The sequence below is a fragment of the Atta cephalotes genome, assembly GCF_000143395.1.
Source record: "Atta cephalotes unplaced genomic scaffold scaffold00032, whole genome shotgun sequence".
NCBI classification, from domain to species: domain Eukaryota; kingdom Metazoa; phylum Arthropoda; class Insecta; order Hymenoptera; family Formicidae; genus Atta; species Atta cephalotes.
Window position 1 is genome coordinate 1482654 of NW_012130096.1, and position 13420 is coordinate 1496073.

General features: G+C 26.7%; 1 protein-coding gene across 1 annotated transcript; it reads right to left on the reverse strand.

Annotated features, from left to right (window-relative positions):
* Positions 1–1941: 1941 nt before the first annotated feature.
* LOC105621116 (probable tubulin polyglutamylase TTLL1) lies at positions 1942–11411 on the reverse strand. The gene is made up of 9 exons (XM_012202588.1): positions 11344–11411; positions 9678–9809; positions 9536–9601; positions 8676–8854; positions 8135–8321; positions 7782–7983; positions 6265–6495; positions 2157–2266; positions 1942–2074 (listed from the first exon to the last, which is right to left on the reverse strand). Exons 1-9 carry the CDS (start codon positions 11409–11411, stop codon positions 1942–1944), a joined length of 1308 nt encoding a protein of 435 aa, XP_012057978.1.
* Positions 11412–13420: the final 2009 nt, after the last annotated feature.

Consider the following 13420-nt stretch of genomic DNA (forward strand, 5'->3'; position numbering starts at 1 on the left):
ACATAATTCGATTGACAAGAAAACAATCACTAACACGTCAAATTTATTAAAAGATTTTAATAAAGTATCAGTAAATGTACAAGCCTGGCTAGTCTTACCATATTTATTCAAACCAGTATTGAAAAAAAAACAGATTTATCACAAAAGCCATGAAAACCATTACAAAGAACAATCTGATAGATTTATTACTTGGATAAATGTAAGTTTTATAATTTCATTCTAATATTACAATGTTATTTAATTTTATAATTCTATTTTTTTTGTGTATAATAACTGATGTTGGAAAAGTAATTTCTACACATCGACAATTGATGAGCGATTAACATTTTCGTAATTGTACTATTATCTGAAGAAAAAGTTGTAGCTGCTTATAAATAATGATGGAAAATATCAATTTCAAGATGTTATTAACGCTGTAGTTTTCTGTTAGAAATCTTTTTATATTTCGAATGCTGTATATCCCATCTCATGTGAAGCAATTTGGATATGAAGAAAAAATTTACGAATGCAAAAATTTTAACAAAAATTATCAAAGCGTCAAATGAGAGATTCTTTACAAAATATAAGTAATGAAAATACCGATTGCGTATCTTCAATAATTACACATTTGTCAACAAATTCTAGCTTTGAACTTTCTGACGCAGATGAAAGTAAATTTTCTATTTTTTCCTAACTTTCAGTTTCGTTAAAATAAAAAGATATACAGTTTATATATGTTTTAAATAATATAAAGTACAATAGAAGCTCGTTGTCCTGAATGTTCAAAGCTACTAATTATTGGGAAAATTAATGCGCTATCATATGCGTTATTTACATAAAAAAGATGTTGCTTATGCCTGTACTGAAAAGTTATGCAATAAGTATTTAGTACTTGGAGTTCTCTTCGTAATCATTATAAAAAATATAATAAGACATTATCTAGAAATGATATGCCTACTTATGATGCAAATAATTATTACAATACAAATATCAACTATGACAATCGTGAGTTAACCATTATTCAGGATAGAGCATTTAAAATACGTCCGTTATGTCGCTACTAAAGCTCGTCAGACAATCAGCTTTGCAAACTGATCTACAGTGAACCAATTACAATTAGTTAACCTCATTATTAATCCATAATAGGTTGGTCCATAATAGGTTGATAGTCAGAGTTGATTGTCGATTGGTCTGTAGAATCGATATGGGCTTTAGTAGCGACAGTAACACAGCCTAAGCATTCTAACCTGAAGAAAGAAAATATATAAAAATATTTACACATATTAAGAATATATAAAGATATATAAAAATATATAAAAATATAAACAGTTTTTTTTTAGACTATTTTTATATTGTTTTAAAAACAAATTAATAAAAATACTCTAGCGATGAAATTAAATTGTATAAAAGACATGCTTATTCGGAAAAAGATTGCACTACTTATAGACTATTAGGGGAATGTGTGAGTGTGGGGGAATTGCACGCACGGGAATTCATTGGTGAAATGTGATTTTTACTAATACTATAGCAAGAGCATAAGGGACTTAAAGTTCACAAACCAGGGAATTTGCTATGCATTATCACGTTTCGTTTGTATTCTCTTCTTGGTTTTTCTGGCTATTTGTTTTTTCAGTATCACATTATCTTTCTTACATCTCTTAAAGTAAGTTCTTTCTTGAGGGACATCAGGAAGATGTCCTGTTACTAAAGAAACACAAGCGCAGGAAAGTTTCGCTGTTGATCTTCCAGTGTGAGATCTTTTCAGCCTTCCATTTTGATTAAGAGCCTTCCTCTTTCTCCCTGTTATCCTTTCTATAATCTTTATTTCTGTTATCATTCATGAAAATGAAAATATCGATCTTCCGAACTTTCCAATCTTGCTTCATTCATTGTTCGTTTATCTGGCGCTTCAAGCGTAATTTTAGGGAATAATTGGAGTAAATAATCATACAAGGATAAAATCTATTTCCACTTGTTAAGAGAAGAACCGCGATATTTGCTCGATGAACCCTCCCTTTCGTCTGCCAATTCCTCGTCGAGCAATAACTCGAAGTTACCCAAAGCATCTGGTGAAGGTAATTTATTCCATTTCACACTAATCAAATCAAAACCGTAAATTTTAATCTCGTAAACTTACTGGAGATTTTGATTTTTATTAAAATATATCGTACACTTACTCAGGCATACCATCCGGAGGCAGAACCACCGATATGATATTGTCGATTAATTTATATTTCAAGATCCTATCGTTTACTGTCGTGGATGTGAGAGATGGCGAGGCGTTTACCTGTGAAAAAAACCAAAACTTCGATGTTTTCGAAATTTGAAGATTTTACTGACAAGGAGATATACGAAAGTTATTGTATTTTTTATATCATGTTCATATATGCACTGTTAGGAGATGAAATATATCTTCGAAAATATCTTTTTTCTTTGTAACTATAAAAAAAAATAGAAAAAATTTTTTTGATGAAAGTTAAAATTTTTATTTTAAAAATACTTTAAAATCATAAAAAATTATCCTAAATTTTTAATTTTTTAATGCATTATCACATACTTTTTCAAAATTTTGAATTTTTTTATCAAATTAAAGATTATTTTATTATGAATTTAATCATAAATAATAAAGTTATTTCCTAAACAATTTTTTTAAGATTTAATTACATGCATCTATACAAGTGCAACATTAATATTTTTACCTATCCGTAGATCTGATTTTTTTATGTAACACGTTCTGTTTGTATCTTCCTGTAATAGGAGATCATAGAAAACAATATGACAGGGTGAGGGGCAATAAATACATTTGAAGAATATTTCATGTCATATTTAGTCAGTTATATTTATCAGTTATATTTATTATATAATCACCAGGTAACTAGAACATTTGTGTAATAGTTAAATATGGAATAAGGTAATAGAATCAAGATATGAAAGTCGAATAAGAATGCTCTAAAATACACAAAATGGTACATATAGAATGAAATCAGTATATATTTCTGATGTAACGCTCAACTACTTGAATTTAAATTAAGTTGTAAACTTATAGAATATATATAATTTATTTTATTTACATATAAATTATACTTATATGTAAATAAAATAAATAAAGGACTCCAGAAAACAATACAATAAATAACGAAATAATGACTGTAGAAATCAGCGAAGGAAACGGTGCGAAAATAAAAAAATCGATATTCAATAAAATTTACTATAATATATCAATTAAAATTTGAACGTTTCAGCTTCGGGTTTGAACCTTCAATAAGATTTACAAAAAAAGCCATATAAAATAACATTGATCAGATCATATGATCGAATAAAACATAAAAGTTATACGGAATAAATTATACATAGCAATTAAGAGACATTATACAAGTAATAGTAAAAAGTTCGCAATAAAATTTATCAAATCGGATGCTGCAACTTGATGCCACAAAGATAGACCAACACGATAATCAATATAGTTGCATGGCTGGTTAAATTACTTGCGTTTGTTAATAGTCCCATTGTAATACCAAACGCATCAGCATAGAAAAATTTGAATCGATATGAATAAATCAGTCAATATAATATAAAATAAATCGGACAGTTGATAAATATATATAATTACATATATACAATCATATATAAAATATGTCCATTTAGGTATGTAGAATTACATAAAATTATATACCCGGCAAATGAGAATTGAAATGAATTAAAATGGATTGAAATGGATTAAAATAGATTCAGATTTTCAGAAGTACGGATTCGTGAATGTTAAAATGAATCCTTTTTAATCCTGAATGCATTTTTATTCATTTATAGGAATGGCATGGAGTATATTTCTATGCTTTTCAATTTAAAAATAATATTATAGTATTTTATGTGGTGTGGTGTGCATCATGAATACTGCTTAATTAAAAATTCTAAATAAAAAATGCAGTTTTTCCAATTCAATTGAATTTAAAAATAATATCGGCCATTTCTATGCATTGTGAATACTATTAAATTCAAAATTCTGAATAAGAAATGCAATTTTTTAATCCAATTGAATAGAAAAAAGTTTTTCTTTTAATGGCTCATTTTCTTCTAAAATGGGCCATGAATACTACTCAAAATTGTGAATAAAAAATCCATTGTTTCATTTAAAAATACATTATGAATGCTATTTTATTTAGAATTATGAATAAGAAATTTTTCGTTTTAATTCGACTGAGTTAAAAAAAAGTTGTACTGTAAAAATATAAATCAAATGAATTCTACTTCATTTAATAATTAAAAGAAACATAAAAAGAACTACATAAATATAATAAATGTTACATATGTAAATTCCTTATTTTTAATAATTTAATAAATTAATCACTTTTATATATATTTTATATTAATACGTTTCCTTTATTACATAGCTAGCGTATATTTTTTGTATAAAAGTTTTAAAATAATAACTAAATAGAATTTCATGTAATTACTGCTTTAATTTATTTAAACTTTTACATGTATAAAAATTTTTTATATGGAATCCAATTTATTTTTAAAGATTTAAAATATAGATTCGGATGAATTGAAAATTTCCAATCCATTTTAATCCATTTTCATTTAATATATTTTTATATAATTTTATATAATTATATTATATATAAAACATTTCTCAGGGAGTTTGAAATAAAGTTAGTAAACGTAAATATTATCATTATATAAGAATAGTAAAATGTTGAAATTAGATTTCTCTTGTTGACATTAAAGATAATATAATAAAGGAAAATGACAACGGTTTCTATAATGTAGTTATGTAGTAGAATGCATTATTTGTAGTATTTGTACATAAATAAATATTAAATATAACGATAATTTATATGTGTTCCCTAAATCTACATAATTCAACTAGTATCATTATATAATTACTGATTTCATCATTCATGCACGTGTATTTTAAATCATTTATGTTTAACTTTTATTTCTTGATATCATGATCATTTATATATTTACTTACTATTACATAGTATTGTTTTAGTTGTTTGCGATAAAATTTTCCTTGATTATATAATATATAACAAAATTTTTTAAAAATGTATGTTTGTCCTCATTATCATCTATTATGGAAAAATCCTCAGCACAATTTATTAGCATAATATTACATCTGTCCTCCTCCGATTTTATTCAGCAAATGAGAATGGATTGAAATGGATTAAAATGGATTCAGATTTTTAGAAATACAGATTCATGAATGTTAATAAAGTAAATCCTTTTTAATCTTGAATGCATTTTTATTTATTTATAGGAATTGCATAGAACATATCTCTATGTCTTTCAATCTAAAAATAATATTAGCTTTTTCTGCATCGTGAATATTACTCAGTTCAGAATTGTGAATAAGAAATACAGTTTACAGTGAAATTCAAAAATAATATCAACAATTTCTGTGCAACATGCTCATTTCAATATTCTGAATATAAAATGCAATTTTTTAATCTAATTAAATGAAAAATATTTTTATTTAAAACATAACTGCAACATGGAACATAAATGCTACTTAAATTATTCAAATTTATAAGTAGGAAATTTTTCGTTTTAATCCAACCAAGTTCAAAAAACGTAACGTAAAAATAATTGAGCTATGTTCTTTTGTTTCTCTTTGATTAAAAATAAAATGAATGATCGATGTGAACACTCGCAAATCTAGTCGAACACAATCCGAATATTAGGCTAATCATGCGCGCGACATCGGCCAAGGGCGATTAGAGATTATCCGATATTTACCCAATGTTGTCTCATAGTAATATAAATTATTTATACTTTATTATATCTGTTAAATGATGATATTTTTATTATATCTATATAATTTCGTTACTAGTTTAGCTGATTGTAATTGAAGAGAATGAATAACACATTTACCAAATGAACAAGTGATATAGCGAATAATGTAGAAGATTCATAATCCAGAGGTTCTCGAATCCCACTAAAATGCATTTTTTAAATACCAATTTGAAATAGTTAATTTCAGGTATAATTATTATAAATGTCTTATGAATAAAATTTGTAACTCTTAAATATGAATGTTTTTTTTTCAAATATTATATTAAACTAGTGTCAGCTCGGATCTAATCCATTTTAATCCTTTCAATCTATTTTCATGGATTTAAAGTACGCATTAAAAAAAATTTTAATTCATTTTAATCCATTTTCGTTTACTGGGCAATGAGCTTAAAATATGTATTTAAGTTTAAAATACAACATATTAAAAACTCATATTAAATTGTCGGAGGACACTTGTGATGAATTACGAAAGATGAGAAATCAATATACCTCGATCAGCCACGGTTTTAATTTATTATCGATGATGATGTCATATCCGTAGCATTCGAAACAGTGTCGATCGTTTGCCATCACTGGTGCTACCGCTTTCAACGAATGCACGATGCACCAAGAGATGTTGGCGAATAGCTTTTCTGTAACCGCCTTCCCGCGCGTGCTCTCCAAGTATAAACGCAGATTCTGCACGCTCAGTTTACCGCCATGCTTGCTGTTATACTCGTCCTGAAATTCTCGTATACAACAATTTTCGTGTTGATCAGTACTCTAAATATCTGTACAAACTACGTCATTGAAAGTTAAAATGTTGAAAAACTAAAGAGAAAACTCCAGAGATTACACAATGAAATCTAAAATTCTAAGATTGGCTCAAAATTTTTTAATTAAGAATTATTTAAATTTTTATGTAAAATTTTTAAAAAGATTTTAAAAGTTACAGGTATTTTTTTAGACTGCCAAAATAAAAAACCGCTCACTGAGCGCTATGTAATGCACTGAGCTTAGTTTAAGCTTCCTTAAAAAATCGTATGTTTACATTAAACATTCTGATATCGAAATTGATTTACTTAATTGTCTAATTTAATAAAGATTATTTTGTAAATTTAATTTTGAAGTAAAATAGAAAAATATTTTCCATAAAAAGAGGAAAGATATCTCTACAACACGAAATATTGCAGAAATATTGCAATAATATTTTAATAGTACAATTACAAATATTACAAATTTGCAACAATTTTGCTGCAATATTCAAATTTAAATATTATATTGTAAAATATTGTAAAATATTAAAATTTTAGTATTTTTTACAAAATATTGTAATATATTATTGTTGCAATATTATAATTTAAGAGAGAAAGACGAGGCCCCGAGATAGACGCACTTCTCGTAGGAAAATATATAGAAAATGTCTATAAGATAGACGTCTAAGATAGATAGATGTCTATAAGATAAGAATATATAGAAAGTCTATAAGAAGTGAATGTAAAATGCGAGTTGATAATTCTTCTGGAAATTCACAATCTTTTTTAGACATGCGTTTTAAACCTCCGCATGTTTTTTTATCATAACTTTATTGTACGTATTTTGAAATATGATGCTAAGCAATAATATGTTAATAATGAATAAAATTAGATTAATTATTAAAATATTGCATAATGTTGCAGCAATATATCTATAATATTTTTTTAAATATTGTAGCAATATTGCAGAATATTGCAACAATATTTTATTTTTGCATAATATTGCTACAATATTACAGCAATATTTTATGAAATATTGCAGTCTTTCAAATATTGCTGCAATATTGCTGTAATATTTCATGCTGTAAAGAGGTAAAAAAATATATTCGTACAGCACAAAATTTGCAGCAATATTGGTGCACTATTTGCAATGTTGCTGTAATATTACTGAAATTATCTATGTAATGGGGCATATTAATTTCTAATATTATCTATTTATTAATCAAAAACAGTATTATTACGAATAATTTGATAAGTATATATGATACATACGCCATGCTTTTGCACGGACACATTTGTTAGATGCACGTACATGTTGTCGAGCTCTTGAACACTGGTGTCGTATTTGACGGTGCAAAATCGGCAGAATCCTAATTTAAAGAGATACGCTTTAAGCGGTCGAAATGACGTGATGAGAACGTATAATCGGAGGTCGAATTTCTTGCTGCCGATTAACAGCGGATTGTCGATATATCTACCGTAAGAAATATTAAAATGATGAAATGGTTCGAAAAAAAAGAAATTAACATTGACTGTTGCTAATCACCTCCACCGCTAGAATCTCATGAAGGACATCCTTATAATCGAAATGTCTTTGATTAAAATTATTATTATAAAATAATTACCTGGATATGACATATGATTCTTTTGTCAAGTTTGGATTGAATGGTGTCTTTGCCTCGCGTGACCACTTCTTCAGTTTGCTTAGCTTATTAATAAGAAATATCCCAGCACCCTGTGATTTGCCGCATGGCTTCATAATCCAGGTACTCTGCGGGGACTTGCGATATTCTTCCACGAACATATTGTAATCTATGGCATAATATTGTGAAATTAAAAAATAAATCAAATAATTCTCATTTGAAATATCATAAATAAAACATATATAGTATGAAAATTGATTGAATCGAAATATTTAACATAAATGAGTGAAGAGGACCATATTCAGTCAAGGGTGTCCAATAATAAATTATGCAAATTTTTACAATGTTCTAATTCAAATAAACTGCGTGTCTATTATTTGTGGATCTTATACCAATTAAAAAATTTTTAATTTAAGACTTTTTATTTACAAAACAATTATCAGGTTAGATTTTGTCAAAAAATTTTTCAAATCAACTCTTTATTTTAATTTTTAAAAACTTAATCTTAATATCTTGGACTCACCAGCTGGTAAGACGAAAGTGACAGGTATGAAGTCGAGGTATAAATATTTGCCTGGACCTTCTGCGCGTTCTGCCAATGGATTTCCCTCTCTTTCTAAGTCCTTTCGATATCGCTTAATGTTTTTTACCAGCAAATCCTTGCGCGTAAGCTCATAGTGATTTGGGAAGTGATTAATGATTCTAATAGCATAAATAAATGTTTTTCTTCAAAATGGCTTATAAATTAGTATTTCTAAAAAATGAATATCTATATAGAATTTTCCATAACATGTCATCTCTATTTTTTTAAATACTAGCACATTACAAGCGCACTTATACGCGCGCCCTGACCTATATTTTGCAGAAATTAAAAAACTTTCAGCACATCCATTTGTTATATTAGTTTATCCATTTTGAATTTTCAATTTTTGAACCCGGATTCAGAATCAATGACTCTAAAAATTCTTTAACGCTATATTTCATCAAGATTTATCATTTCCATAACTTTTCCGTTCGCCATATTGGTTCAGCCATTTTTTATTTTCAAATTTTAAATTCGGATTCGACATCAGCGACCCCAAAAATTCTTTAATATTACATCTCGTTGAATACTACATTTCATTGGAACCAAAGAACTCTATCAATTTCAATGAGAAAAGAGGCTTCAGGATAGATAACACGGCAATTTTAAGATACATATTAATCAGATATACAGTGGAAATTAAAAGTAAGTAGGCATTGTCAATATAATAATTATATGGAATTATAATAATAATTTGAATGTCGCACTTTTATCTGAGAAAATATACATTGATCAATTAAACTCTCTGTAGCTTATTAATACATATAATTAATAATATAAAAACGTTTGCTTTGTCTTACTGATTATCGTCCATCCTGTATCCAGTTTCAATGCTAAAAATATTCCTGCAGGATTGTGTAACAGCCCTATAATAAATAATAGAATGTTATAATAATAAATTCTCAAATAATATACAAATCTTGTGTTGTAATTTATGATTACCAATAAAAATTCCAATCATCCTCCGGACCAACCTGCGTCCAGCCACGTTTTTCGAAGTTGTGTACGATTACAGATTTGTCTACGTCTGTGCAAAACGTGATTCTTGTCCGATCCATCCCGACTGATGGCACTCTATAATTATCAATTATTTAATCATAATTGTGAAAGAATTAATCAATGCCAATATTTTAATATTGCTGAGATTATCTCTTAATTATTTAACATAAATATCTTAAAACTAATTAAGGAAGCTACTATATTTACACAAATTGTCTTAAAATAAGATGTTTATGAAACAATATTTTTAAGGTAATTCCGGCAAATATGCCGCGCCGGGATTTACGCCACAGAAGTCAGAAAAAATTTTCCCGCAATTACTTTATTACATGCCTTTATTACACATTATGTTATATTAGTATTATGTTATGATTTCATCAATTTTTTACTGTTAATATTAATAAAATTATTATGAGTTCGTGAGAATCGATTTGTCACTGTAGTAGCGCCATCATAAATTGTAGTAATTTACATTAAATGATTACTGTAGGACGTGCAAAAGACTTAGTGGTTATTTCGTGATATAGTGTAGAGGAATAGTAAAGCATTATATAACAAAAGTACTTTACTTTTCTTTATTTAGTTTGTTGTTTCGTATATCTCACCTGTTTGGGGTATACGACATTTTTAATGCCGGGGCGGGATTTATGCCCAAAGTACAAAGTAGGCAGATTTAATTCAGCGCACTAAATGCAATAAACGCGATTACGTGAAATATGTACCTCATGATACTTGTAATACATGTGAGAAGATTGTGATTATTTATTACTTCGTATACATATTTATCATTTTCTTATTCCTTAATAAAACTTTATAAACACATTTTATAAGTTAGTGTGTCATTTTACGACTTATTTATATGCATTATTTGTAAATTTTTCATGAGCTATATATATCCCCCGTCCCCCTATGAGCCATATATCTCACTTCTATGAATATATAGCAAAAATAATGAGTTTAAAAAAATTCATTTTTTAATATAAATATTTCAGATTTGCAATATTTTTTTCATAATAGTACAATGTTTTTACTGATATAATTCGTTTACTTTAAACATAAATAATACTTAATAAATTAAGATTTTGATAGGAGTGGTGTATTCCGAAGTTATCCTAATAAATTAATCATCAAGATAATATAAAAATTATAAACAAAAATTTTAAGATAAATGGAAATGAAATTTATTTATTTTTTTATTTATCATTTTTTCTGGAGTAATAAATTTCACGTTAGAAAGCTATAAAAAATTTGTGAGAATTTCTAAAAAGAAAGAAGATTTCTTTTATTATCTCTTCCTATTAACGTAGAAATAAATTTTGTAGTAAGTAAAAAAATAAACATAATTTAAAGATATAATAAAAAATATGATAATAAATAAAGACATAAATAAAAAAATAAATTTTAAAGTTATAAAAATATAATAAACTCTAGCAATCTCAATTTTTCCCGAATACAAGTTCAAGATAGTTTGAGAATAAACTCTTCAAACATTCGCTGAAGATTGAGCTTGAAGAGAAATTCCCGAAATCTTGGCGCATATTTTTAAGTATTGTGAGCCTTCAATCATCTCGAGCAGCGTAGTTTTACGAAATTGTTATGAATTATTTACCTGCCATAAACAACACAGGCATTTAGATTCGTAACCCGTTTGCTTTCTGCAGCCACGTTCGACGCCATGTTCTCGATACTTACAAACTGTATCGTTTGATCGATATAGTCGTTAGTCGATATCTCAGTCGTCAGAAGTTATACATAAACTGTGCTGCTGTGCTCCAAAATTCTGCATATCTTCTATCGGTAATCCTCTTGCTTTTTATGGTCACGCAATTATGAAAATTAGCTTAACATATCCGAAAAATCATATAAAAAACAATTTTTCATTAGATAATACATTCAAATTAAAAATTCCGAAAGTTTTCATTCTTATTTCTATTGACATTGCTTTTTTATTCATTAACGTTAGTAATAACTTGATAATTGAACTTGGTAATTGAAAGTATAATATTGAATGCAGGATTTAATAAAGAAGAATATGAAATTATCAAAGATTGAATTTATATAAGTTTAATATAAGTTTTAAATTTAATTCTCAATGTATTTTACGTTTAATGAATAAAATTTATAAAAATCTATAAACAATCATATGATGTATTCCTGGGTTCACCTATAATTGCAGATCTGGTTCTATAAGACTTATAAAAATGGATTTGTTAAATAAGCTTTGTTTCCATCTTGATTTCTATTATAGATATATTGATGTGTTAATTTCAATTCGTTCGCACTGTGATATGATCTTAGAAGTATTTAATTATCATTCAAGAATAAAGTTCACGATTAAGATAAGTCGGAATAAATTAAATTTTTTAGATGTTATCCTATAAAAAAGGATAAAAAAAGGATAATTTCTTAATTTACGGCATGCATTGCAAACCTATATCTTTTCCAAGGTACTTAAATTTTTATTCTTTTCATCTTATTTGTCAAAAGATCGGTACCAATAGATTTGATTGATTTGATACCATTAGATTTAATTGTATTAAAAAAAGACTGCGTTGTAAATTAGAAGCATAATGACAGTGGTAATAATCATAATAAAAGTAATTATGATTCAGATAACAATCAGATTTAATTACATATTTTATCATTCCTTCCGCATGTTCTTATTTTTGCCAAGAAATTCAAAAAAATTTTCTAAAAATAACCTTTACACAAGAATAACTTATATTGGTCTGAAAAAATCTGAATTTAAATCTTTAATTTAAAAAGATAAATTACTGACTACTTAGCACTCTAATGTAGTTTACAAAATTAATTGTGGATCATATGAGTCATACGTAGGTCAAAATGGACAGAATATTAAAAATTAGACTTAATAAACATCGTAATTATATTATGCGGAATATCTCTCAACATTCTACTTTTATTAACACAAAACATAGAGTAGAAAAATTGAACATGAATTTGATTGCAACAATGTTGAGAGTATTTGATAAGTACTTGATAAGAAGAAGTATTTGAAATGATTTATATTCATAAATAAGATCAAGACTTAAATTTAGAAAGAGATATAGAATTGTTAGAACCGTTATATTGCCTTTTTGAAAAATCTTGATTCCGTCCCCTCATGTTATTATTTATTATTGTTATTGTTATTATATTTATAAACACATAAAATTTTATCAACGCTCATTAAGTGTACTGTAATCGAGAAATCATTTTATATCGACTTCTCATTACCTATACAGCATCGATATTGCGATATTTTAGAAATGTTTCAATCTTTCACATATATCTCATTTGCAACAATTCTAAAAGGATTTTGCATATGAAATGTCTTAAATCAGAAATGTTTCTAAAATCTATCATAGGCAATAAATTGAAAAAATATATTTAAATAGATAAAAAAATTATGATGTTAAAATAGCTCCAAAATGTTTACTAAAAATCATTCAGTTTAACGTCATTTTAATGTTATTGTGACTTGTTCTGCTTTAATTGCAAAAAACTTTTGTATACGATAATGATATAATAATAATAATAATTGTGTGGAAATTGCGATTTTTTAATAGATTATTTATACATATAATGTGATTAATTAATCAAAATCGTTGGTATAATTATTATTTTTGAGAAACATTTTAAGTTTATTTCAATAATCTGTAAACAGATCACAAATGTGACTGGTG

What these genes read in the sequence shown, in the direction of transcription:
- LOC105621116 (XM_012202588.1), bottom strand. Translation starts at nt 11,411, where the DNA reads ATGGCGTCGAACGTGGCTGCAGAAAGCAAACGGGTTACGAATCTAAAT. An exon ending in CACTTTCGTCTTACCAGCTG is followed by an intron (nt 8,322 to 8,675) that starts GTGAGTCCAAGA and finishes ATTATGCCATAG; the next exon opens with ATTACAATATGTTCGTGGAA. An exon ending in TGTCCGTGCAAAAGCATGGC is followed by an intron (nt 6,496 to 7,781) that starts GTATGTATCATA and finishes CGAGAATTTCAG; the next exon opens with GACGAGTATAACAGCAAGCA.